Source organism: Mesoplodon mirus (assembly GCF_964341445.2).
Source record: "Mesoplodon mirus genome assembly, chromosome: 8".
Lineage (NCBI taxonomy): Eukaryota > Metazoa > Chordata > Mammalia > Artiodactyla > Ziphiidae > Mesoplodon > Mesoplodon mirus.
Window position 1 is genome coordinate 6622982 of NC_138984.1, and position 27310 is coordinate 6650291.

General features: G+C 38.9%; 1 protein-coding gene and 1 pseudogene across 6 annotated transcripts in view; one reads left to right on the forward strand and one right to left on the reverse strand.

The window, feature by feature from the left end:
- The window catches only part of USP40 (ubiquitin specific peptidase 40), a 91150-nt gene that overhangs the window by 5695 nt on the left and 58145 nt on the right, over positions 1 to 27310 (forward strand). For 4 of the 5 annotated variants that reach the window (XM_082630660.1, XM_082630661.1, XM_082630663.1 and 1 more), the window contains 7 exons: positions 981 to 1094; positions 3711 to 3875; positions 5748 to 5894; positions 8990 to 9133; positions 11620 to 11748; positions 18440 to 18535; positions 19926 to 20033. In XM_082630660.1, the coding sequence (XP_082486786.1) occupies positions 981 to 1094; positions 3711 to 3875; positions 5748 to 5894; positions 8990 to 9133; positions 11620 to 11748; positions 18440 to 18535; positions 19926 to 20033 (903 nt within the window). The remainder of the gene's footprint in view (positions 1 to 980; positions 1095 to 3710; positions 3876 to 5747; positions 5895 to 8989; positions 9134 to 11619; positions 11749 to 18439; positions 18536 to 19925; positions 20034 to 27310) is intronic. The other variant, XM_082630662.1, reaches the window with a different exon arrangement.
- Positions 17404 to 18291, reverse strand: LOC309809525 (large ribosomal subunit protein uL22-like; annotated as a pseudogene). Its single transcript has one exon. The product of its transcript is annotated as a large ribosomal subunit protein uL22-like (transcript).

The window sequence follows — 27310 nt, forward strand, 5'->3', positions numbered from 1 at the left end:
TGCAGTGCGAAGGCTTTTCATCGCGGTGGCTTCTCTTGTTGCAGAGCACGGGCTCTAGGCGTGTAGGCATGCCGGCTTCAGTAGTGGCAGCACACATGCTCTGTAGTTGTGGCTCGTGGGCTCTAGAGCGCAGGCTCAGTAGTTGTGGCTCACAGGCTTAGCTGCTCTGCGTCATGTGGGATCTTCCCGGACCAGGGCTTGAACCCGTGTCCCCTGCATTGGCAGGAAGATTCTTATCCACTGCGCCACCAGGGGATCCCCCGGCAGGCAGATTCTTAACCAATGCGCCACCAGGGAAGTCCAGCCCTGTACTTCTTATTAAGAGTCTTTCATGATCCAGCCCAATGCTTCTCCAGCTCCCCGTGTGGCAAAGAGCCCAGTTTTTTGGTTTTTTATTCGCAATCTGTTGCAGATCAGACTTTCATTGGATATAATAAAAATGCTGTGGCAATGCAAAATTGCCATAAAGTTTTCTAAAGGTTTATTCTTACTTTAGATATTTAAGTCCAGTCTTCAGATCAGGCTCCAGGCAGCCTTCTCAGGGCCCTGGCCCAGAGCACACAGGCAGGAACGGGCGTGGCACCAGCAGGAAGAAAGCAACGGAGGGTGCAGCCAGCCCTGTGAGATACTTGTGACTGGAAAATTCCTCATAGGGAGTATGTCTGTAACTGAGGTATTTTGGAGAAAGGATGAACTATTAGAGACTTGAAATACTGTCATTCTGTAAATAATTGGGTTGTTTATTAGGGCCTGTTTGGGTTTTAATACTGATCTGTGATATGTCAGTATAGCTAAGAATTGTATTGAATTAAAATTTTCAAAGAAAAATGAATCTTCATTCACCCTTTACAGTATTTATAAATTTTCTCCCAAGTGAACTAAATGAACTAGGAGGTAGGAGAAAATTAGTATGCAGTTCTTTTAAAAAGGCCCAACCAACATTTAAAAGATATTTAGAAATGCATTTTTTTCTCATTCAGGTCCGAATCATACCTTTGCAGTTACAGCGGTTGTTTGCACAGCTTCTGCTCTTAGACCAGGAAGCCGCCTCCACCGCAGACCTCACTGACAGCTTTGGGTGGACCAGTGATGAGGTACGAAGGTCAGCTTCTCCAGGGAAGAGTGACCAGCAGTAAAGACTGAACACTGGCTTCATAATGTTATCTAACTTCTCCTTTAATTTTGTCTTATGGTCTCAAGATATTGTTTAAATATTTACTTCTAATATTAGATAATTACAAACCAGTAAAACGTTTTTAGACACTTGGCTGTATCCAAGATTTTATGAATGAGTGTGATTTGGGGTTGAGGGAGAGGGTTGAAGATACAGGGAGAAGTATAAGAGCTGGGTTTTATCATTTCTACCATTTGTATAGTCTAGTTGAGATATACCACCTGTTACATTAATGGAAATTGCCATTTTTATAGCAAACTGCGTATCAACTTAAAAAGCTGACTGGCAGTAATTCTGTCTGCCTTTATGGCATGCTTGTGTGTTTGAATCCGGGTGTTCCAATTTGAACATTTGCTTCAAGCAAAACAGTGAAACCATTCTCGGCAGGTCTTTTCATTTTCACCGTCCTGCCTTTCTCCTGACTGTCTTCATTTTCTTCCTGTATCCTACTGTGTGTGGACGTCCTCTTGTTTTTTTGTTGAGTTCCTAAAAAGTATTTCACTGTATACAAACACTAAACATTTGTCAGCACTAAGATGTGTGTTGTCGATATTGATGAGCTGTTAGCTGTATAAAATCAAAGCTAGGTCTGCGGTTTTTTATGGAATAGATGCAGAGATGAAGGTATGGGAGACCATCACAGAATTTAAAGAGACAATGATCAGAATAAGGGTATGTTGCCTTCAAAAATAAACTATAAACTCTTGTCTTTTAACCAGAAACACTCATTAACTAGATGATGCCATGTGGTTAGAGAGGTGGGGCTTGGGCTTGGGAGTACAGTGGGGTGTAATACATTCCCTAAAGAGTGTGTGTTGAGTTTCTGGTGTAGGGCAGGGGCTTAGGGTTAGTTCTCTTTCTTTCCTTGTTTAAAAAAAAAACTGCTTTATTGAGATATAATTCTTATGCCCTAAGCTTCCCTCTTTTAAAGGGTACAATTCAGTGGGTGTTTTTAGTATATTCACAGAGTTGTACAAGCATCACTACAGTCAATTTTAGAACATTTCACCACCCCAGAAAGAAACCCCATACCCATTACCAGTCCCCCACACCCTGCATGCCCTTTCCCCTGAGTCCCTGGCCACCACTAATCTCTCTGTCTCTGTGGATTTGCCTGTTCTGGACACTGCACAAAAATGGTATTGTATAATATGTGAACTTTTGTAACTGGCTTCTTTCACTTAAAGTAATGTTCTCAAAATTCATTCGTGTTGTAGTATGTATCATCACTTCATTCCTTTTTATTGCCAGATAATCTTCTGTTGGATGGGTATGCCACAGTGGTTTGTGTTTTTTTTTAATCTAGTCATCAGTTGATGGATTTCCCTTTGTTTTTGATAATGAGCTTCCTCTCAATTGCTGGCTTCATACTTCTTAAAAAACTGTGAAAACTTTATTGATTGATTGATTTCTAAATAAAATCATGTAGTAAACCCTCTAGGACTGGACCTGCAGTGGTAGAGAGGGTCTCTGAGTCACCTTTGCCAAATTTAGGATCGTTCAGAAACAGATTTTGAAACTTCCACAAGTTTTCTGTCCCATCAGAACCAGTGATATTGGAGAAATTTATATGATCTAGTGTCTTGTGTGTTAAAAACTAAGAAAAAGATCCTGAGTCCCACGTGTTACTCCAGCTTCCATCTACTTTATCAGCTTCTCTTCATATGACACTTATCTTCAAAGTCATCGTCCCTCACTGCCTCTACTTCTGCGCTTTCCATTTGCTCTCTGCCCGCTTCCTGCCTTCTTGTCAAAGTCACTCACGGCACCCTCACGCCAGGTCCTGGAGACGCCGCTCGTCTCTCCACAGCCCTCAGTAGTAGCGCCCACCACCCCTCCGCTGTTCCCGTGACCTCGCTCTCCTGGTTCTCCGCTGCCTGGCTCTTCCTCGGGTTCCTGTGCTGGTTCTTTCTTGTTTTCTCCACTTCTAAGTGTTGGTGTGCCCCTTGGCTTTGGGTTTATAAATGGTTCTTTGGGAGTAGTTCAGCCTGTTCACATACAGTTGCATGATTCTTAGATTAAAGCAGGTTCCATCAGAATTTTTCTCAGTAGCACTGTGTTAGTCTTCCTTTAGTTGGTCTGTATATCAAAGCAGCAAATTCTGGTTCTTTTCAAATGCTGATAATTCAGAGTGTTTACCAGTCCCTCTGAGCTGAGATTCCACTGTGCACACACTGCCGGCTCTTAGAAAGACTGCTCTGTGCCTGTATGTTCCTTCTTCCCCTCTCCTCTCTGTGGCCCGGCCATGTGTGTGGTGTCCCACAGAATAAATGCACTTTCCTGTTTTCAAGTGAATTGAGTTATATGTACACACTGAACACCGTCTGTTTATATTTTCATTTTGTAGTAAAAGTAGAAATAGGTGATGGTCTCTTACCTGCTCTCAGCTTGTTTAGCACAGTCATCCTTACATTTGATCGAGGCTTACCTTTGGATTTCTAGATACGTCTTGTGTTTTTAAACTAATATCACTTTAAAAATCTGTTTTTAAAAATCTGAAGCACAAAATTACATTTAAAAGTTACCTGTTTTATAGGAAATGAGGCAACATGATGTACAGGAACTGAATCGCATTCTCTTTAGTGCTCTGGAAACTTCTTTAGTTGGGACCTCCGGCCATGACCTCATCAGTCGTCTATATCACGGAACCATTGTTAACCAGGTTGTTTGTAAAGAATGTAAGAATGTCAGTGAAAAGCAGGTGAATATGCAAGAGTATTTTAGTAATAAGTTAAATCATAAATTATAATTCATGCAATTCAATCTGTGATCTATACCACATGAGGATTAATGTGTTTATTACTAGAAATAACTTTATCAGTTTTTTTCTTGTACTCTAGCTACACCCAGATTATAAATTTATAATCCAGATTTTTCCATGTAAACTGAAAGAAGTAGATATCTTAAGATGTAGCTTTAATCATTTATTTAGTACTCCAATATTTAGAAAGTAGATTTGGGGGGTGTTTACAAGTAGGGACCAGTGACCTTATGAGAAAAGCCAATATCATCATGGTTGGTGGTTGGAATATTATAAAGAAAGTTACTTAGAGAAGTAATAAAAATAGAGAATACTGAGGAATGTTTAAATTGACAGTTAGATCTGTAATTAAATATTGAATTTAGTTTATTGATACCCCTCAGAAAGTTCATTTGTATGTGTGTGCTTAGGTTTAAATATTATTTATATAAAGATATTATAATCCTGTTTAAGCTAGTGTAACCTTCAATTCTTTGTCATAACAGAGATTGCCCATTTCATCTAATTGGAAATTTGCTCATATAGATATAATAATCACTACTTGCACTACAAATCTTATATAGCAAATGATTATCACTGAACAGTTGTCCTTTAATAAAAATATTTTTTATGGCAAGAGTTATAGAAAGTTTCTGTATTTGACTATATGAGTAAAATAATTAAATGCCATTTTCTAAATGTTGCATTAATTGCTTTTTTAGAATATATATATGTATATATATATTTCTATTTTTTATGAAAGTGTTGGGCATAAAAAAGACTTTTTGGCCCTTATTGCCTATGCTAATAGAAGGTTTGGCCAGCCTAGTTTGGAAATATTAAGATGTTGTATGTCTTTGGATTACTGTATGATTGACCAGTATAATGTAATGATTCACAAAGTAATTTCAAAACATAACATATGGGCTTCCCTGGTGGCGCAGTGGTTGAGAGTCCGCCCCCTGATGCAGGGGACGCAGGTTCGTGCCCCGGTCCGGGAGGATCCCGCATGCCGCGGAGCAGCTGGGCCCGTGAGCCATGGCCGCTGAGCCTGCGCGTCCATAACATATATGAAGGCATGTTATAAACTACAGACATTAACTTTTCACATATTTATATTATAAATCATATATGAATGTTACTTTTATTACTTGAGATTTCCACCTTGAACTAATCAGTGCTATTATTTTACAATCCCCATAATCCCTTAAGGTAGTGCTGTTGCACAGACATGCACACAAAATTATAAATGTGCTTTAAACTTGTCAAACTGTAACTGTTTATTACTAGAAATATGTTGTAATTCAAATGTACTTTTAGTAGAATTGGTAGACTCGCATTTTGCAAAATACACTCTTAATTTTCGTAAAAATACCTTTGTATCCTGGCTCAAAATAATTTTTTTCTTAAGCCAGCCCTAGCAGAAGAGGAGGAAGAAGAGTTTACATGAAAGAGTCCAACCCTGGCCTTGCCATGCCAGCCTAGAGACTAAGACAGCACTAACAACCCTGCACATATACTCTTCTCAATTCATGTATTAAATGGTTTGTCTTATTTCCTGATGAAATAGGTTTCGTTGTGTCTACAGTGAACTCGTAAACTGGTTCCTGATGTATTTTAAGCTAAGTTATAGTTTGGTTTAGAAAGAATGATTTATTGTTATGAATTTCACAGTATCTATCTAATCAGGAGATCTCTGCCTTCATATATAGAAAAAATATATGCGTTTTAGAAAAAAATATAGCTGATTATTCCCAGTGTATGTATGAATTGGTGATGTTTGTGAACCTCTGTGGAATTGTTTTTTCAATGTTATATTCATGTGTATTTCAGGAAGACTTCTTAGATCTCACAGTAGCGGTCAGAAATGTATCAGGTTTGGAAGATGCACTCTGGAACATGTATGTGGAAGAGGAAGTCTTTGACTACGACAACTTGTACCACTGTGGGACTTGTGACAGGCTGGTTAAAGCAGCAAAGGTAAAGATAGATCCCTGCCTTTTCTAAGGGTGCCTGCTCAGTGTTTGGTAGCAGGAAGGTCCGTCAAGGGAAGTCAACTTGTATGAAGTGTCTTGAAGATATACATGAAGCTCTTAATTAGTACTAAGGATTGAAAAGACATTTATATTATATATATATATGTGTGTGTGTGTGTGTGTGTGTGTGTGTGTGTGTGTACTTTAATTTTTTACACTAAAGCATTTTTTTTAAGCTTTCAACCCAGCAGTTCTCTCAGCTGCTTTTTCTCACAGGAAAAAATTATTTGTACCTCAGTGTTTCTTAAATAAACCTTTTTTTTTTTTTTTTTTTTTTGCAAGTTACCATTATGAAGAAGGCAATATATTTTTATTTCTGCCAACCAGGAAGCTTGTTGAGCTTTCCTTTGTTTGGTCTACCACTGTACAAATGGCTTTCTTTATTTTCACATTTGCAGTTATTTTACAGTATTGATGTGTGTATATTTCCTCCCTGACTAGCAAATCCAATATGGCCTTTCCTCCTCCCCCAGTTGGAAGTACGTATCTTGCTAATTACAGGGATTGACAGAGCGTGCCAGGGTTTCTCTCTGTACAACAGAGCAAAATACAGGAAAAAAGGAGGACAAGATTTAAGCAAGTGATTTCTTTTGCAACATGGCATCAACTCAGCTGCTATTATTATCTGCAGTAGGAACTAATTCACTGCTGGCAGATGATATGACAGGCTGTTCATTAGCGTGATAACCTTGAACTCAATTGAACCAGTGGTTATTGAGCCCTGGCTTAAAGAAATACCACTAAAGATGTATCTTTGCAGTTACTCTGTTAAGACAGAGTGTTAGCACTATTCCTAGAGCTGACAATATTGAATTTTCCAACAAAGAAAATGAGGGTTGGTTTAGATAGCACACAACATTAATTTGGATCCTGGGGATTATAGGTGAAAATGTAATTGAAAACAATAAACCCCATGCCTGTAGCTTTCACAATAGGATTTGAAACCAGGGTGAATTTTATATTGTTTAATATTTATTTCCATCTAGCCTTTACCCCTTTATGAAAACCAAAGAGGGGTTTATTTTTTGCTTATTTATTTTGTATTTCCTCTTTAGTGTTACAACTACAACGTAATAAAATAAATATAAAATTCAGAGGATGAAGCATCTTGGAAAGACACTTAAACACATTCTTAGTTTTTGGTTGACCTTAATTTGCATATTAGTAAAATAAGAACTTTTTGTTAAACAAAAGCAATTCTTGTATGCACCTTTTCTATAATTGGTTTAATTCTTTTTCAGTGGAAGTGTTTTGATCTTGATACTTTAAAAATTGTCTTCTAGCTGGGTTAGATTTATTGCATTCTAAGGTTAGGCTTGGTTGCATTACCTAAATTAATGCAGATCATCTTGTTCTGAGCAGTCTTTCTTTCCTGAGCCACATTATAGTTGAGTTACTCACTTTTTTTAGATGTTTTTTTTGAGCTAGTTTGAAAATCTGCCATGTTGTTAGGTTGCTGTATTTTCATTTAACTTTTCTTTTCACCCACTAGATTTGTAGAATTGTTTTAAATATATTTTTAGGGATGTTAGATGTTTATGATTATGGATAATTTTAAATGTGGGGAAGGATTCTTTTTGCCTCCTCACATGCCTTTAGTGCAAGGGGATTGAGAAAAGCTGATGCCTTTTAAATAAAAAGTAGCTCAGTTTAGTGTTTTGTTTTAAAGCAAGGCATTAAAAAATATCTTATTATCTGCTTTTAAGAACTGTGAAACCCCAGTCAATGGATGTCAACATTTGAAGACTTAGAGTCCTTTTGAAAGTCTAGTGAAAGCTGTGGCTCTTCTCCCCAGAAAAATACATATACACATACAATTTTCATATAATTTCAAGGGTTCAGATCCATTGAAACACGTCCCCAGGTCACAGGTTAAGAGCTCCGGTTCTTCAGTAAATAAGAACTGCGTGTCTGCTAGGTAAAGTAGACATAGCGACCTAGGGGGAAAGTGAAAGGTGAAAGGCCAGGGCTCGGGCAGGAAAGAAGCACTATTAGAGGGGCTTCCCTGGTGGCGCAGTGGTTAAGAATCCACCTGACAATGCAGGGGACACGGGTTCAAGCCCTGGGCCGGGAAGATCCCACATGCCGCGGAGCAGCTAAGCCCGTGCAGCACAACTACTGAGCCTGTGCTCTAGAGCCTGCGAGCCACAACTACTGAGCCCATGTGCCACAACTTCTGAAGCTGGCGCTCCTAGAGCCTGTGCTCCGCAACAAGGGGAGCCACCGCAATGAGAAGCCCGCGCACCGCAACGAAGAGTAGCCCCCACTCGCTGCAACTAGAGAAATCCCACGTGCAGCACCGAAGACCCAACACAGCCAAAAGTAAATAAATAAATTAAATTAATTAAAAAAAAAAAAGAAGCAGCACTGTTTGGACTTCCCTGGTGACGCAGTGGTTGAGAATCCGCCTGTAAATGCAGGGTACACGGATTTGAGCCCTGGTCCGGGAAGATCCCACATGCTGTGGAGCAACTAAGCCTGTGCGCCACAACTACTGAGCCTGCGTTCTAGAGCCTGTGAGCCACAACTACTGAAGCCCGTGTGCCACAACTACTGAAGCCCGTGTGCTTAGAGCCCAAGCTCTGCAACAAGAGAAGCCACCGCAATGACAAGCCCACGCTCCACAACGAAGAGTAGCCCCCACTCATCGCAACTAGAGAAAGCCTGCGTGCAGCAACGAAGACCCAATGCAGCCAAAAATAAATAAACTGATTAATTAATTAATTCTTTTTTTTAAAACACTGTTCGAGGGGGAGCACCCTCATCAGATAGCTTTGTTAGGATAGTGACATTAAAACGTACAAATGGGTTGTGAATTTTTAGTTGTAAGTATAAGTGAGTGATATCACCTTTAGCCCCATAAAAATAGATGAGTTTATATCAAGAGCTATATTGAGTCCATGGTGATTAGTTTATGTGACTTAAGGACATATTTCTCTTAAAACTGTGTCATAGGTCACTTTTTTATATCTTAAGAAACATTATGTATTCTTCTATATGATTCAGCTTTTAAAAATTAAAAATTTTTTCTTTTGACAGTCGGCGAAATTGCGTAAGCTGCCTCCCTTTCTTACTTTTTCATTATTAAGATTTAATTTTGATTTTGTGAAGTGTGAACGATACAAGGAAACAAGCTGTTGTACATTCCCTCTCCGGATCAATCTCAAGCCATTTTGTGAACAGGTTTGAACTATTTTGTATTGAAATTCTTTCTTTTACCCTCTCAAGATTGAATCTTTTATTGACCTGATTTACAGTTGGCTTAGTGCAGAGTCTCTCAGCCTTGGCACTGTTAACATTTAGAGTTGCATAATTCTCTGTTGTGGTGGGATGTGCCCTGTATTGTAGGATATTAAGCAGCATCCCTGGCCTCTACCTACTAGATGACAGTAACATCTCCCGTTTCTGCCCCCAGTAGTGACAAAAATGTCTTCAGACTTGGCCAAATGTCCGTGTCTCCAGTGGGGAGGGAAGGTGGGTAAAATTGCTCCCGGCTGAGAACCACTAGTTTATTACAGTTCTTTTGAACTTCCAAAGTATGGATTTGTTCCCAGTTCTTTTTACTAAACTCTCCTTGAAAAAACTTTGAAATGAAAATTTAAGAACAGAATTGGAAATGACCCTGCATTAGGAACAATTACCATTCCGTAGTACACTCCTATTTGGATTTAGTTTACTTTAGATGCAAGAATGAATTACACATCTAGAAAGTGAACAAGAAATTGGAATGTCACTAGTGTAGAATTTGTAATCCTTAAGACACGGGAAAGAAAAGGTTTTAAACACAAACTAATGACATAATCTACTTACTTTATAAGCTATTTAGAAATATTTTCTATGTAATTGTATACATGCCAAGATCAGAGTGATGAGACTGATGCATTTCTTACTACAAAGCATTCTTTATATGTTTAAGTCCAGAACATTTATTAGCCAGCTGTTGAATTTCTATGTATAAAAGTAATCTTTTTTTCTAAATGGTCTAAAATTCAGGTGGGGCTTTCTCTACTTCCAGCCTAATTGCTGAGCTTTTTGGTTTCGTTATTATATTCATTTCCATTCAAAGCTTCTAATGTGTTGGCCCTGAGCCTGTTACTGGCACGCATAGAATAAACAGGTTTTCCAGAGTACTTCCCCTGCTCCTATTTGCTGCCTGAAAAAAAAACTTTGTTTTCGGAATAATTGAGTTAATTCTCTTTTTTTCTTCCCATTTTTATTGAGAAATTATTGACATACATCACTGTGTATGTTTAAGGTATACAGAATGAGGGCTTGGTTTACATATATTATGAAACGATTACCACAATAAGTTTAGTTAACATCCATCATCTCACAGAAAAATTTTTGTCCTTTTCTAAACAGTAGTTTGTCATGGGAGTTCCCTGGTGACCTAGTGGTTGGGATTCCTGGCTTTCACTGCCATGACCCGGGTTCAGTCCCTGGCTGGGGAACTGAGATGCTGCAAGCTATGCAGTGCAGCCAAAAAAAAAACAGTAGTTTGTCACATGATTTTGACATACGTTGAAATAACAAAACTGAAAAAAGCAAAACAGCACTTATCTGAGAAATTTACAACAATTTTACTTTCTGATTTCTGTATTAATGAAAAAAATTATCATTTTGCATCTTTGTTTACATCTCTCTTGTTTTTTCCCTAAGCCAGACACTTTAAAAATGCTGCTTACTTAAAAAGTACAGTTTAAGCAAATAAGTTCTTAAATAATTGGCACTCCCTCAAGTAGCGTCCATATGCCAAGTGTCCCTTAACCTAAAGGAGATTTTTTTAATGCCAGTGTAGGTGTTCATAATTACAGAGCACGTTACTTGTAGAAGAGATTGATCATAGAATTGATAAATCAGGAAAGAACCTGTTCATTCCACTAAACTGCCTCTAAAGGAAACCAGCTAGTATTCATGACTGCTGAACTCCTGTTATATGCAGAGGACTGAAGTATCAGGAGGGGTGATAGATAGTAGATACCCCTTTGACTTTGAGGTGCATGACAATCTAGTTAAAATATAGGACGAATTCAACTGCTAAAGAGCACATTTATAAAGCAGCATAATAGGTTGAATACAAGATGGTTTTTTCTTGCTAAAACTCTGATAGGGTAGTGTGTGTTTTGTTATCACATGGGGTTACATGATTTTAGCCAAAGTACATAAAAATAACATCTTGTTTGGATATATATATATATATATATTTAGTATTTATTTGGCTATGTCGGGTCTTAGTTGCAGCTTGAGGGATCTTTTGTTGCGGTGTGCGGGCTTCTCTCTAGTTGTGGCGCACGGGGTTAGTTGCCCCGTGGCATGTGGGATCTTAGTTCCCTATCCAGGGATCAAACCTGCTTCTCCTGCATTGGAAGGTGGATTCTTAACCAGTGGACCACCAGGGAAGTCCCTGGATATATGTTTTTATGTTTAACTCGGAGGCAGAATTTGGCGTAATGTGATTGGTATTAGATCAACGATAGATAATTTTCAGTCTAAGAATTACGAATTTCAAATTTTAAAGCCGATTAATCAAATTTATCTTAATTTACCCTAAATAACAATAATAGTGAAGTTTCTTACTAACTTTAATAGTTGAAATTTTTTTTCCGCCTTTGGTTATGTGTCTTCTTCTTTTATGTAAACTGTATCAATGTTTGTGCTCTTTCTTGTAGAGTGAATTAGATGACTTGGAATATATGTATGACCTCTTCTCAGTTATTATACACAAAGGTGGTTGCTACGGAGGCCATTATCATGTGTATATTAAAGACGTAGATCATTTGGGAAACTGGCAGTTTCAAGTAAGTATAGAAATTAGATTAAAAGTATCTTTGCAACTTTTTCCTTTCCTAGTCCCATTATTTTGGTGAGGCTAATCTTTTGCCATTTATTATATATTCACTCTGTAGAAAACTTATAGGCACTGAAAGTTAATACAGATAGAAGTTTAAATTTTCTATTTCTAAATAATTTCACACTTACAGAAAAATAACCAGCATAGTACAAACACCTCCTGTATACTCTTCACCTAGGTTCTCCAGTTGTTAAACATCTTGCCACGTTTATGCAGGCACATCCTCTGTATACAGATGCATGTGCACACACACACGGTTAGCATTATCAGTACTGACCACTAGAGATAAAGTTGAAGACATTAGACCTCTTTGCCCCTAAATAACTCAGTGTTTATCTCCTGAGAACCAGGACATTCTCTTACATAAGTGTAGGTCAAAATCAGGAACTTTAACACTGATATATTATTATTTATTATCTAATATATGTTTTATATTCAGAGTTCACAGCGGCCTCATCCAAATCCTTGAGAGCATTTTCTTCCCCACTCTATAGTATCAAGCCCAGGATCATGCATTAGATTTAGTTAGCATATGTCTTAAGTCTCCTTTAATCAGTAACCATTCCTCAGCTTTTCTTTCTTTCATGGCACCAACCAAAGATTTTCCTCCTATATTGTCTTCTAAAACTTTTATAGTTTTGCCTTTTACAATTGAAACTTCAGTCTTCCTGGGATGCTTTGCTGTAAATGTTGTGATGTTTTTCCATCTGGGTACCCAGTTGCCCATTACCATTTACTGAATGATCCATTTCCCCACCAGTTTACTATGCCAGTTCTGTTACAGCAATTGTTTTCTTACATTTGAGTCCGTTTTGGGGCTCTGTATTCTGTTTTTGTTGTTCTTATTGTTCTTGTTTTCTATTCCTAGGCAAACTGTTAATTTCTGTAGCTTTATACTATGTTATGATAACTGGTAGGGCAAGTCTCCCTATGTGTTATTATTCTTCAGGAGTATTTTGCCTGTCTTGGATTTTAATGGTTTTCTGAACATTTCTAGAATCACCTTGTCAATATTCTCACACATACACACACATAAAAGTAGTGGCATTTTGTATCTACATGTGTAAACAAGATACATCTTTTTGGTTTTTAGAGCTTCTTTAATGTCTTCTACAAAAGTTTCATAATTTTCTCTAGAAAAGAAAGCACTAATTGGGAATCCACTTCCAGTTAGTTGCAGTGGGAAAAGTTATGATCTATTACACACCAGCACCGAACTCTCAACCAGTTTTCTAAAATGTAACTAAAACACTGGTAAGTTCCAACCCATCATGTTAGGATGTAGAATGCTTAAAACCTACCTTCAAGAGTGTCAAACAGTTAATATCGTTGTGAATGAAAAATTGCTCCACATGTAATAACATGGCTTCTCTGAGTGCCAGCAGTATTCAAGATGCTGTGTTCCCTTTGTTGACATTCACTTTGCCTTTCAGAACATCTACCTGTGTTTCTGATGCTCTATCAGTTGTACTTAGAAGGTACTGAGAGATAAGTATGTTTTGTAAAGTTTGGGTATTTAAAGTCTAAGTGTTCTAGTGGGAAAATGTTGATCAGGGAGGTGTTCTGTGGGGCTGTGTCTCTACTGTATTTTTTGGACTATTCATGGCTGGTGTATTGAAGTACAGTTATCTTTAGTACATTGATTTTATCATCAGCCATCTTGCTAAACCCTCTTACGTTGTAGACATTTTTGGAAAAAGACAGTTTTATTTCACTCTTTCTGGTCCTTAACCTTCCATTTCTTTTATTTCTAGAACTGGGTTTATCCAGTGCTGGGTTGAGGTAGCCATACAAGCCTCTCTCGAATGCTTGTGCCCTATTCGCCAAGACACTAGCTTGTTTGGGCGCACTCCAGTCAGATGGAGTGAAGCCCTTCTCATCCTCCTCTGGTCTGAGTCCGCCCTCCCTGTTTCCATCCTTCGCTGCTGCTTCTCACCCTCTTGCCGTCCTTCACGCTGCTGTCTGACAGCCGCAGGGTCCCGTAGTAGCGAGCCTTACTCTCTAGGGCACCCCCAGCCCTTTCCAACGATTATTGTAACCTTCTTTCATTCTCTCTAAAAGGTGAAGTTGAAGCCTTTTATTAGATTCTCATAGCAACTTGCAAACAGGCCTCATAAATAGTTATGATGTTGTTCATTTCTTTTTTTCTCTTTGCCTTTCCCACTGTGGTTCTTGGTTTTGTCCTTCCATTTGTGGTAGCCTTTTCTTCCGACGTTGCCCTCTCTCTCTTCAGCCTCAGAGAGTGCTCCCGCCCTCCACGTCGGTTCAGCTTCCGCCTCGGGAGTGCGTCTCTGCCTTCCTCCACGCTGGCTGCAGACATTTCTTCAATTTTGCTCAGCCGTTGTCAGATTTCAGGCACTTCTCTAGCTGGTGGGATTTATCCTCAGTATTTTGAGGCATAAAATATTTATTTACACTTTCCTATTTAAGTTTATCATCGACGTCATGCACAGAGGTAGCTTCACACTGTGTGGTGAGGTAGCGTGGCTCAAAAGTCATGATTCTTCTTCGCGCCTTCTGGTTTGTGCTTCCTTGCACTTCTCTGCAATTTTGTGTTCATTTCTTTGGAAGTGATCAGCAGCATCAGGCTCTTCTCCCGGTTCCGTCACAAGACTTGAGTGCAGGCAGGCGTTCTTTCATCTGGTTTTGCCCTCTGCACTGCTTCTCTGGTCTTGAAGCTCTGGTACTTTAGCAAGGTCTTCCTCGGGGCTTAAAGAACAATCAGAAGATTGCTTTCTGTTTGTGCTTGTGTATTTCCTTATTCACGGCCTCTATGAAGCATCCCTTTTTTTTTTTTTTTTAATTCTGCTCTTTAAGAATCACGAGCTTTGTGGTGTTCACATAATGATGAGTGCTTTAAGAATTGCAACTTCAGTAGGTACACCTGCTGGACACTGCTTGTCTCTCTACTACCATTATCCTGAGAGATCTCTTATACCTAGAGATAGAGGATTCCAGATACACTAAACGTAGACAGGTATTGTTTTTTCTGCTTATACGTTAGCAATTTCTTCTTCCCTTTCAAGGAGCTGTCTGCAAGGAACAAGTTTCATGACCCACCCCACATAATGCTCCCTGGGTGAAAGCCAACATCTCAGTCTCTCTCATCCTAAGTAGAAGATGATCTCTTGCCTCTTGCTTGGAGGTCATTAACTATTCAAAATGTGGCTCTCGATCTGGTGTAAAGAGGAGCCTCACCTGTGCCTTCCAGGGTGGGGTCTTTTGCTTCACTGATGGTTGAAATCACTTCAAACATCATCTTGCACATTTGAGGATGTGGGACAACGAGGCTTTACAACAGCTCCAAGTAGGCAGCCCTGGGACTGGTGCCTCCTGGACCAGCCTGTCCCCACAAGGCCAAGGTTGGACACCGGCAGAGCGCAGGAGGACTAGGCCCAGCCCACGTGTCACCTGCACCAGCGTGTTACACCCTAGGCAATGCTGGCCTGCATCTCCCCTCCTACCATTTTTAAATCTCTTGTTCCTTAGCCATAAATGTTTTTAAACATTAAACATACTATTTTATTATTCTCTGATAATTGCAGTATCTGAAGACTTTGTGGGTCTTTGGATATCTGCTGATTCTGTTTCCTTATGATTTTGTTTTTTAGACTGTGGTCTTGGTTGGCTGGTTGTTTTTTTAAGAACACGGTGTAGGAGTAATTTGAAGCCTGAGTTAAAAGTACCTTCTTCCATGAAAGATGTGTATTTGTCTCTACCACATGCCTGGGGTCACCTCCAACCTTTAATACCTTTAAAATAAGATCTAGACTTGGTGGTTCTAGAGCTATACAACTCATGTGAATTTGGGCCACAAACCCACATGAAGACCTGCTTGTGATTACAGATTATTAGAGGAAATGTTTTTCCACCTTCATCTAGTATCAAGGTCAAAACAAGCAAGTTTCTCATTGTCCTTTGTTGTGGGGTGGATTTTTTGGTAGGTCATGCTTATATCGATAGCATAGTCCTTTCAGGTTTCTAGCTTTCCGCTGGAATCTTATCTTTGTGGTATAATAAAAAATATATACTTGGTCCTTGTCCCAGGTCCCTGGCACAGAGCTCCTTGAAATTTCCTGAGTGATAGGCATGTCTTTTCTTGTTCATAATGAACCCCTTTCAACCATACCTGAGTTTATGCTAATGAGATTACCTGCGGGGTGAGGGCTGGTCAGCAGAGAAACCAACCACATGATTAGAGGGTTGGAACTTTCAGACCCACCCCCTCACCCAGGGAGGCACAGGGGCTGGAGATTGAGTTTGGTCACCAAGGGCCAATGATTTAATCAATCATGACTGCATAATGAAACTTCGATTAACACTCTGAAAGAAGAGGACTAAGGGAGTTTCCAGGTTGGTGAGTACATCCATGTGCAGGGAGGGTGGCCACCCCAACTCCACGCAGACAGAGGCTTCTGCACTCAGGACCCTCTCCAGCCTTGCCCTGTGTACCTTCATCTGGCTGTTCGTTTGTATCCTTTGTAATAAACTCTAGTCCTGAGTATAAGTTCCTGAGTTCTATGAGCTGTTCCAGGAAATTATCATACATGAAGTGGAGCTTGTAGAATTTGTAATCAGCCAGGCAGAGGTGCAGGTAGCCTGGGAACCCCATTTGCAGCTGATATCTGAAGTGAGGGCAGTCTCGTGTCAGTTAGCCACATTAGTGTCAGAATTGAATTAATGGACAGCCAGGTGGTGTCAAAGAATTGGAGAGCTGGTTGTTTAGAAAACCAGCCATTCACCTCCCCACTTTGGGTAGGTCCTTACGCATTGTCTCCCAGACCCTGTCCTGTATGAGCATCAAGGTGGAAGCTGTGTGTCAGCAAGGTTGGGCGGCTGGAGACCTCAACTCTGGATTTCTTCCCTGGATTCCTATGTCACTTATTCTCTGAGGATTTTCCCAATGTTCTCTTGCTAGTTCAGCATGTGTTTAAAAAGATATTTTCTTTTGTTGTGTGTTTTATCCAGCATTTTTAGTAATTTTACAGCAGGATGGTTGTATTTCATCTGCCATATTCTTCTATATTTCTTTATTATTTTTATCTTATGTTAACTGTTTAGGTCTATTTGTGTTTATGATTTTAAGCCAGTTTAAAATACCTTTGCAAGATGCCATGTATGAAAAAAAAATACAAATACCTTATCAGGGGAATTTTGACATGTTTCCAAGTAACTTCATAAGATGGGGTGAAAACTTGGGTGATCAGAAAATAGGAGGGAGGGACTTCTCTGGTGGCGGAGCGGTTAAGAATCTGCCTGCCAATGCAGGGGACACGGGTTTGAGCCCTGGTCCAGGAAGATCCCACATGCCACGGAGCAACTAAGCCCATGTTCCACAACTTCTGAGCCCGCGTGCCACAGCTACTGAAGCCCGCGCACCTAGAGCCCGTGCTCCACAATAAGAGAAGCCACTGCAATGAGAAGCCTGCACACCACAACGAAGAGTAGCTCCTGCTCGCCGCAACTAGAGAAAGCCCGTGCACAGCAACGAAGACCCAACACAGCCAAAAATAAATAGATAGATAGATAGATAAATAATTTATTAAAAAGAAAATAGGAGGGAATGTTTAAGCTGAGCTTGCAGAGGTTGGTAGGATTTTGTTAGGCCAACATAAGTGAGTGAGAATAAATTGGGTGGAGACCAGAAAATATTTTGAACTGAATGATAATGAAAACACAACATATCAAAATTGTAGGATGCAGCTAAAGTAGTGCTTAGTGGGAAAATGTTGGAACCCGCTGTGTGTATTGTGCTAGAAGCTTTCCTTATCTCACAATCCCAATTTACAGATAATGCCAGAGAGATTAGGTAATTCGTCCAGGATTATTCAACCACAGTTGAAATTTAAAACCAGGCTGCCTGATTCCAAAGCATATACAAATTATTATGATGTTTTTATTATCATTTCTCCATCTTGAAACCTCCGTGGCACAAACACTCCTATTTCGTTAACTGCTTTTTAAGGGATTAGTGATAGAAACTTTTTTTTTTTTTACTTTTATTTGCATTTATTTTTTGTGGCATTTATTCCTGGGCCATAAGTTTTTGTTTCTTCAGTTTCTTCTGGGATATTTGTTTCTTCTGGGCAACCTCCCCTTCTGGTTTAGGAACAATCTGTTCTTTTTCAGTAAGGATCATCTCAATGTGGCAGGGAGAGCTCATGTATGGGTTGATCCGACCATGAGCTCTGTAAGTCCTGCGCCGCATCTTGTGGGCTTTGTTCACCTGGATGTGCTCAATGACCAGAGAATCTACATCTAAGCCCTTAAGTTCAGCATTACTCTGCATTTTTGAGCATGTGCAGTAGAAATTCAACACTCTTTTTGGGCCACGGACCCTGCATCCAGCCCCACTGTTTGGCCTGGGCACACCTACCAACCCCACCATTGTAATGACGGAATGGCACACACTGCTTCTTTAAAGGGACATCCTTCATATACTTGGTGGCTTTTTGGTTATGCATATCCTTAGTGGCCTGGGCAGTTTCATGCGTGTTCTTAAAAGTGAACACAAAGATTTGAATCTCTTGCATGATTTTGTGGGGTTGTCTGGGTCAGATGAATAGCGAACCATTTTTAGAGGTAACCTCAGGCCACTTACCAGAAAAGCGAAACTTTTTTATTGTTTTCTTTCTTAGGAGGACAAAAGTAATCCAGATGTGAATTTGGAAGATCTTCAAAATGAAGAAGAGATTGATGATCCATTGATGATTCTAAAAGCAGTCTTATTACAGGTAGAGAGAGTGTGTGTGTGTGTGTTTATATGTGTGTATGTATATCAGATCTATGATTCAGTTGGCAGAAGTGACATTTTTACTGTTCATAGCCTTTTGGGAAATTCTCTGTCTATTTTAAAAAAAATTTTATTGGAGACTTTCTGGTTACAAAAGGAATACATACGAATAGTAGAAAATTTGAGGGGAAAAAATTAGAAAGTATATAAAGAAACAAAGTTTAAATAAACCAAATGTCCAGTCATTGTTAACACTTTGATATATATTCTTTGCATTCTATTTCCTTTGTGTTTATATACATATATTGGGATTGGGTTACAGGTTTTTTGTGATATTATTATTGTTATTTTAAATAGAATTGGGATTTACTTTACATACGGTTTTGGAATTTACTGTTTTCCCATATTATCCTTTTAATGTCTATAGGACCTGAAGTTATGTCCCCTTTTTCCTTCCCAATATTGATAACACCTCACGTATATGACTTTTAATGTTTGCTTCGTACCCTGTTGCAAAGATGGTAGTCTCATTTCATTTATTCATTCATTCTTAATAAACAGTTTTTTTTCTCAATTTCTTACTAGGGACCTAGGTTGAGTATTGGTCTATGGCCACTATATTAGTCTACTAGGGCTGCCATAACAGAATCCCACAGACCGGGTGTCTAACGTAACAGAAATTTATTTTCTCATAGTGCTGGAGGCTGGAAGTCCAGATCAAGGTGTCAACAGGTTTCTTCTGAGGCCTCTCTCCTTGGCTTGCGGATGGCTGCCTTCTTGCTGCTTTCTCACATGGCCTTTTCTATGTGCAGGCGCATCCCTGTGTCTTTGTGTGTCCAAATTTCCTCTTCTTATAAGGACACCAGTCAGAATGGATAAGGGCCCACCCTAAAGGCCTCATTTTAACTTAATCACTTCTTTAAAGGCCCTATCCAAATATAGTCACAGTTGAAATTTTGAGGGTAGGAATTCAGTATATGAATTCTGATAGTAGAGGGACACATTTCACCCCATAATAGTCACTTCTTACCCACTTTTAGAACTTGGTTATACTTCAAAACATTCAGAAGAGACAGTCTTTTTGCACTAAAGTATTTCTTCTAAAAATCCCACATAATATCAGGAATTTACCAAACCTTAGAATACTCTTTGGATATTGCTCTTGAAATGTTTAAACTTTGCCACATGGAAAGTGGCAAAATTCAAGTTTTCTAAACTTAGGCTTAATCTATTGTTCAAAAAACTTTTTATTTTGAAACAATTATGGTTAATCCACTTACCTGTTTGCTGTTACAGGCACATTTATTAATCCTGTTGGGTCCGTTGAACTCATAAGTATTGAGGTTATATCTTATCAGATTTTCTTAAATGACTTTCTTTTCTTTCATAAGGAGGAGAGTAATCTAATTCCTGTTGATCAGCTGGGCCAGAAACTCTTGAAAAAGATAGGAATATCTTGGAATAAGAAGTACAGAAAACAGTATGGACCACTGCGAAAGGTAATACATGACATCCTTATAAGAAGTCCTATTCCCAGGAAATTTAAATTAGATGGAAATACAATTAGTATTTTTGTTTAATGGTTAGAATTCAGTTAATTATTAAGTAATTTATAGAATCAAGAAGTAAGCAAAGAAAGAATAGAGGAGGGGCTTTTAACCACAACAGCAAAAAATGTCACAAAGTTCATATCCTAAAGCTTATCATCTTATTTATAGAAACGTCTTCAGGTATTCACCCAAATTTCACTTTTATCTTTCTTTGACACACAGTTCTACTAAACTTGGCAATCTGGTTTCCTAGGCTGTAAGGTTAGGTGCAAAAACTGGTACTGCCAGACTTGGGAGACAAAAACTTGACTAAAAACAAGCAAAGCAACAGAACAGTTAGTCAGTATCTTGGAGCTATTTCTTGTAGAAGCAAAGAGCGTACACAATACAGTCTGTGTTTAAGTTCAGCTTTTAATTAGACCACAGTTCATAAATGAAGTTAATGACCATGAGTTCATAGACAGTCTTAGGTTTTCATTTAAAATGACTGGATCAGTGTTTCAATATTTTACTGTTAAGTATGTTATCAGCTGTGCAGGGACTTTTTTGTCTTGTTTTGTTTTTAAATAAAAATATCCTTCATAAGTGTGAGGAAGTTAGCTTGTATTTATAGTTGACTGACAGTCTTATCTCTTTTTTCTTTGAGGTTAATTTGTGCTTTTATTTGCCAGTATAACTTAACTACAATGGCTTGCAAACTTTTTTGACCTAAAAAATGCATCTTACATCACAATCCAACCAACACACATGTATATAACTTGTATACATATGTGTATAACTGAAATGAGTTTTGCCAAAAATACCTATCCTAACACTGAATGTTCTTTTTTTTAAGACTTTTTTTTTGAGTAGTTTTAGGTTTACAACAAAGTTAACAAGAAGGTACAGAAATTTCCCACATACATGTGTAGGTGTTATCAGTATCACTCATCAGGGTGGTGTGTTTCTTTTTTTTTTCCCTAAACCAAGGATGAACTACATTGACACATCATAATGGCCAAAGTCCACAGTTCACCTAAAGTTCATTCTAATGGAGTAGATAGTATGGTACATTCTGTAGGTTTGGACAAAAGTATACTGACATATATCCATTGTTATAACGTCATACAAAGTATTTTCACTGCGCTAAAAAACTGTACTCTGTATTCATCACCCCTCTCCCCCAAACTCCTGGCAACCACTGAACTTTTTATTGTCTCCGTAGTTTTGCCTTTTCCAGAATGGCATATAGTTGGAATCTCTCTCTTTCTTTGTTTTTTTTCTCTTTAAAAGAGAGGTTCAAAGCCTTTATATTTATGAGACCACTCATGGCCCACCCATTCATGGGCTGGACGGGCTCTAAGTGGCAGGACTTCCCCACTAAATGCTGCAGCTCTTCTTCCAATATTGAACCCTGTCCCACTGGTCTTGCCCAGCAGCCACGTGAAGTACAGGAGGACACATGTAGAGTATTTGTTCATAGGAAGGCCAAAAGTCTTATGCCCGTTATCACAATGAACCCAGATTCCTTTCGGGTGTGATATAAGCAGCTGATAGTTTTATCTTGAATAGAGGTTGGATTTTATCAAATGCTGTTTTGTTTACATTTATCGATGTGATCACATGGCTTTTCTCTTTTATTCAGTTAATGTGGTGAATTCTGTTGACTGACCTTTTCAATGTTAAAGCACATCTTACATTTCTGGGGTAAAGCACACTTGGTCATGATATACTTGTATGTATTGCTATATACAATTGGCTCATATTTTACTAAGGATTTTGTGTCTATGAGAGATATGGGTCTTTAATTTTCTTTTTCTGTAATATCTTTGTCAGGTTTTAGTATCAGGGTTATGCAGGACTCAAAAGAAGTTAGGAAATATTCCCTTTTTTATATTCTTGGAAAGGATTTCTCTGAGATAGATTATTATTTCTTTCTTAAATGTTTGGTGAAGCTAGTTAGACCTGGAATTTTTTTATGGCAAGGTTTTTAAATTATAGTTTTAATTTCTTTATTTGTAGAGTTTTAGATGTTTTATTTCTTGAATTATTTTGGAAAATTATATTTTTTAAAGAATTTGTCCTTTTATCTATGGTGTCAAATTTATTGGCATGAAGCTATTCAAAATGTCTCATATTATCTTTTCTAGTGTCTGTAGGACCTAAATTTCCTCTTTTTAACTCCTGATATTAATAATTTGTGTTTGCTTACTTTTGTTTTTCATAAGTCTTGCTTAGGGCTTATCAAGTTTATTAAGCTTTTCAAAAAACAACTTTTTTGCCTTTGTTGATTTTTCTCTACTAATCTGTTTTCTACTTCATTGATTTCTTCTCTTGTTTTTAATTATTTCCTTCCTTTTACCTTTGGGATTTAATTTAATCATCTTTTTCTAGCTTCTTGGGTTGGTATCTCAGTTGTTTTTTAAACCTGCCTTTTTAATTTTTTTTTTTTTTTTTTTTTTGCGGTACGCGGGCCTCTCACTGTTGTGGCCTCTCCCGTTGCGGAGCACAGGCTCCGTACGCGCAGGCTCAGTGGCCATGGCTCACGGGCCCAGCCGCTCCGCGGCACGTGGGATCTTCCCAGACCGGGGCACGAACCCGCGTCCCCTGCATCGGCAGACAGACTCTCAACCACTGCACCACCAGGGAAGCCCTAATTTTTTTTTTTTAATAAATTTATTTATTTATTTTTTGGCTGTGTTGGGTCTTCATTTCTGTGCGAGGGCTTTCTCCAGTTGCGGCGAGCGGGGGCCACTCTTCAACACACTGCTCAGGCCTCTCACTGTCGCGGCCTCTCCCATTGCGTAGCACAGGCTCCAGACATGCAGGCTCAGTAGTGTGGCTCACGGGCCTAGTTGCTCCACGGCACGTGGGATCTTCCCAGACCAGGGCTCGAACCTGTGTCCCCTGCATTGGCAGGCAGATTCTTAACCACTGCACCACCAGGGAAGCCCTAAACCTGCCTTTTAATTCATGCTTTTAAATCTATAATTTCCTTCTTAGCGCTAATTTAGCTGTAGCTAAATTTGACATGTTATCATTATCTTTCAATTCAAAATATTTTGTAATTTTTTCTTCTGTTTCTTTTATTGACCCATGAGGTTTTTGGAGGTGGATTGCTTAATTTCCAAATATTTGGGGAATTTCTAGTTATCTTTTTGTTATATCTATAAATTGATGTCTAATTCCATTTTGCTCTGAAAACATGCTCTCTATGATTTCACTTATTTTGAATTTTTTGAGACTTGTTTTATGCCTCAGGATATGGTCTGTCTTGCTGAATGTTTCTATTCACCAGTAAAGTTATTAATTTTCTGCTATTGTTGGGTATAGTGTTTCATAAATGTCAGCTAGGTCAATTTGGTTAATAACATTCTTTATTTCATCCCTATTAACTAATTTTTCTGTCTTTTTGTTGTATCAGTTACTGAGAGAGTAGTTTTAAATCTCCAACTGTAATTGTACCTTTGCCCTTTCATCCTTTTACTGTTGACAGTTTTGCTTCATGTATCTTGAAGATATATTATTAGTTGCATACACGTTTTGGATTGTTAATGGCCTCTTGACATTTGCCCTTCCTTTATCTCTGCTAGTAGTCCTTACCTCCACATCTACCTTATCTGGTATTAATGTAACGTACAAGCTTTCTAATGCAAGTGTGTCTCTTGTAAACAGTATGAGGTTGGTTCTTGCTTATTTTGGAAAATTGTGATTTTTAAGGAATTTGTTCTCAAAGTGTCAAATTTCTTAGTATAAAGTTGTTTGAAATATTACCATATTGTCCTTTTAATTTCTGTAGGACCTGTAGGACCCTATTTCATTTCTGATATTGGTAATTTGTGTTTTTTAGCTTTCTTTTGCATCAGTCTTGCTAGGGATTTATCAAGGTTATTATACTTTTCTTTTTAAAAAATAATTAATTAATTTAACTTTTGGCTGTGTTGGGTCTTTGTTGCTGCATGCAGTCTTTCTAGTTGTGGCGAGTAGGGGCTACTCTTTGTCGCAGTGCACGGACTTCTTATTGCAGTGGCTTCTTTTGTGGAGCACGGGCTCTAGGCGCACAGGCCTCAGTAGTTGTTGCACGCGGGCTCAGTAGTTGTGGTTCGTGGGCTCTAGAGCGCAGGCTCAGTAGTTGTGGCGCACGGGCTTAGTTGTTCCACAGCATGTGGGACCTTCCCAGACCGGGGCTCGAACCCGTGTCCCCTGCATTGGCAAGCGTATTCTTAACCACTGCACCACCAGGGAAGTCCAAGGTTATTAAACTTCTCAAAGAAACAGCTTTGCATTTGTTGTTTTTCTCTATTGTTCATCTGTTTTCTATCAAATGATAGAGTTTGACAGTCTCTTCCTTTAAATTAGAATGTTCAGTCCATTTATTTTTATTAATTTTTTAAAAAATTAATTAATTTAATTTATTTATTTTGGGCTGCATTGGGTCTTTGCTGCATGTGGGCTTTCTCTAGTTGCAGTGAGCGGAGGCTGCTCTTTGTTGCAATGCGTGGAGTTCTCATTGCAGTGGCTTCTCTTGTTGGGGAGCACAGGTTCTAGGCGTGCGGGCTTCAGTAGTTATGGCACGTGGGCTCAGTAGTTGTGGCTCGCGGGCTTTAGAGCACAGGCTCAGTAGTTGTGGCGCATGGGCTTAGTTGCTCCGCGGCATGTGGGATCTTCCCAGACCAGGGATTGAACCCGTGTTCCCTGCATTGGCAGGCAGATTCTTAGCCACTGCACCACCAGGGAAGCCCCCATTTATTTTTAATATATTAAATTGTGTGGTTGAGTTTGAATTTATCATGTAGCCATTTGTGTTTTATTTGCTTCTCCTGTCTTTCTTGCCTTTCTTTCTTTCTTTCTTATCTTTGGATTAATCAAGTAATTTTTAATGTTTGATTTTTGTCTCCTCTGTTGACTTTTTAGCTGTACTACTTTAACTTTTTTACTCTAGGGATTACAGTATACATAAGTTAATATTATAAATTACAGACCAATAGTGTAACACTTCATGTACAAGGTAAGATGTACAAGGTACAATAGTATAATTCCATTTCCCGACTTCCATCCTTTTCTGCTGTTGTCTTATATTTTACCATTATATGTAAATTCACCGTTTGGGTATGTATGTATGTATGTATGTGTTTACTTTAAACATTTAAGCAACTTTTAAAGAAATTAATGAAAAAATCATGTTTTATTTTATCCATTCTCGTGTTCATTGATCCTTCTTGCATGTCCAGGTTTGCATCTAATATCATTTCCCTTCAACCTAGAGAACTTCCTTTAGCGGTTCTTGGGCATCCAGAACTGCTGGCAAAAATATTCTCAGCTTTTGTTTGTCTGAAGTTTTTATCTTGCATTCATTTGTTTAAATGGTATTTTTGCTGGATGTAGAATTCTTTTTTTTTTTAAATTATTTATTTTTGGTTGCATTGGTCTTTGTTGCTGCACACGGGCTCTCTAGTTGGGTCGAGTGGGGGCTACTCTTCGTGGTGCTGTGCAGGCTTCTCATTGCAATGGCTTCTCTTGTTGCGGAGCATGGGCTCTAGGCGCGCAGGCTTCAGTAGTTATGGCACATGGGCTCAGTAGTTGTGGCTCGTGGGCTCTAGAGCACAGGCTCAGTAGTTGTGGTGCATGGGCTTAGTTGCTCCATGGCATGTGGGATCTTCCCGGACCAGGGATCGAACCCATGTCCCCTGCATTGGCAGGCTCCTGCACCACCAGGGAAGTCCTGGATACAGAATTCTAGGTTAATAGCTCTTATTGGTTTTTTCAGCACTTTAAAGATGTCATTTTATTATGTTTTGGCTTCCTTTATTTTGGCTGAGAAGTCAGTGTTACTTAAATGTAATGTGTCTTTTTTTTCTGTCTACTTTTAAGATAATCTCTTTATCTTTGGTTTTTAGCCATTTAATAACAGTGTGTCTCAGTATGGTGTTCTTTGTGTTTATTTGCTCTGTATTTGCTAAGATGTTTTTTATCTGTGGCTTGAAATCTTTCTTCAGTTTTGGCCATTATATTTTCAATTTGTTTTTATGCCCCATTATCTCTCTCTTCTTCAGAAGTTGCAGTTACATATATATTGGACCATTCAGTATTTCCTCACTGGTCTTAGATATTCTAGCAAGAGGGTTTTTTTTTCCCCTCACCTTCAATTTGGATAATTTCCATTGATCCGTCTTCATGTTCATTGATTCTTTCTCCTACTGTATCCAGTCTTCTGTTAAGCCCAGCCAGTGAATTAATGAATTTTTTCATTTCAGATATTGTGTTATTCAGCTGTAGAATTTTTTCTTAGCTCTTATTTAAAGTGCCCATTTCTCTGCTGAAATTCCCCATTTGAACCTACTCTGTACATCCTTTCCTGTAAATTTACATATTTCAATAGCTGTTTACTCTTATAACATCTGGATTATTTCTGGGTCTGTATTTATTACCTTTTTTTTTCTCTTGTGAATTGACGGTGTCGCCTCTTGGTTATGAATCACATTGTCCTTTTTCTTTGCATGTCATACTCATTGCCTACTGGACGTTGTGGATGATGTGTTTTAGAGGCTGTGGATTATGTTACTGTTTTTTAGAAGGTTTATTTATTTATTATTTTTGGCTGCATTGGGTCTTCGTTGCTGTGTGTGGGCTTTCTCTAGTTGCAGCGAGTGGGGACTACTCTTTGTTGCGGTGCACAGGCTTCTTATTGCAGAGGCTTCTCTTGTTGTGGAGCATGGGCTCTAGGTGCGTGGGCTCAGGAGCTGTGGCTTATGGGCTCTAGAGCACAGGCTTAGTAGTTGTGGCTCACGGGCTCAGTTGCTGCACGGCATGTGGGATCTTCCCGGACCAGGGCTCGAACCCATGTCCCCTGCATTGGCAGGCTGATTCTTAACCACTGCACTACCAGGCAAGTCCTGTGTTATTGTTTCTAAAGGGTTTTTCATTATATTCTAACAGGCCATTAAGTAACTTTGAATCACGTTGATCCTGTGGGAGCTTCATTTGGGGCTTTGGTAGGGTGGATCTGTTGCATTTAGCTGTTAGTCCTAGGGAGTAGCTGTTAGTCTTGGGGCCTGGATGGTCCTCCCTCTTAAGGCAGAGGTTAGCAAACATGGGGAAGCTATGGCTTGCTGCCTTTTTTTGTACAGCCCCCAGGTAAGAACTGTCTTTATATTTTCAAACAGTTATCTTTAGAAAGGTGCTCAAGTTTGCCTCTTAGCCCACAAAGCCTAAAATGTTTACCGTCTGGCCCTTTATAGAAAAGTTTG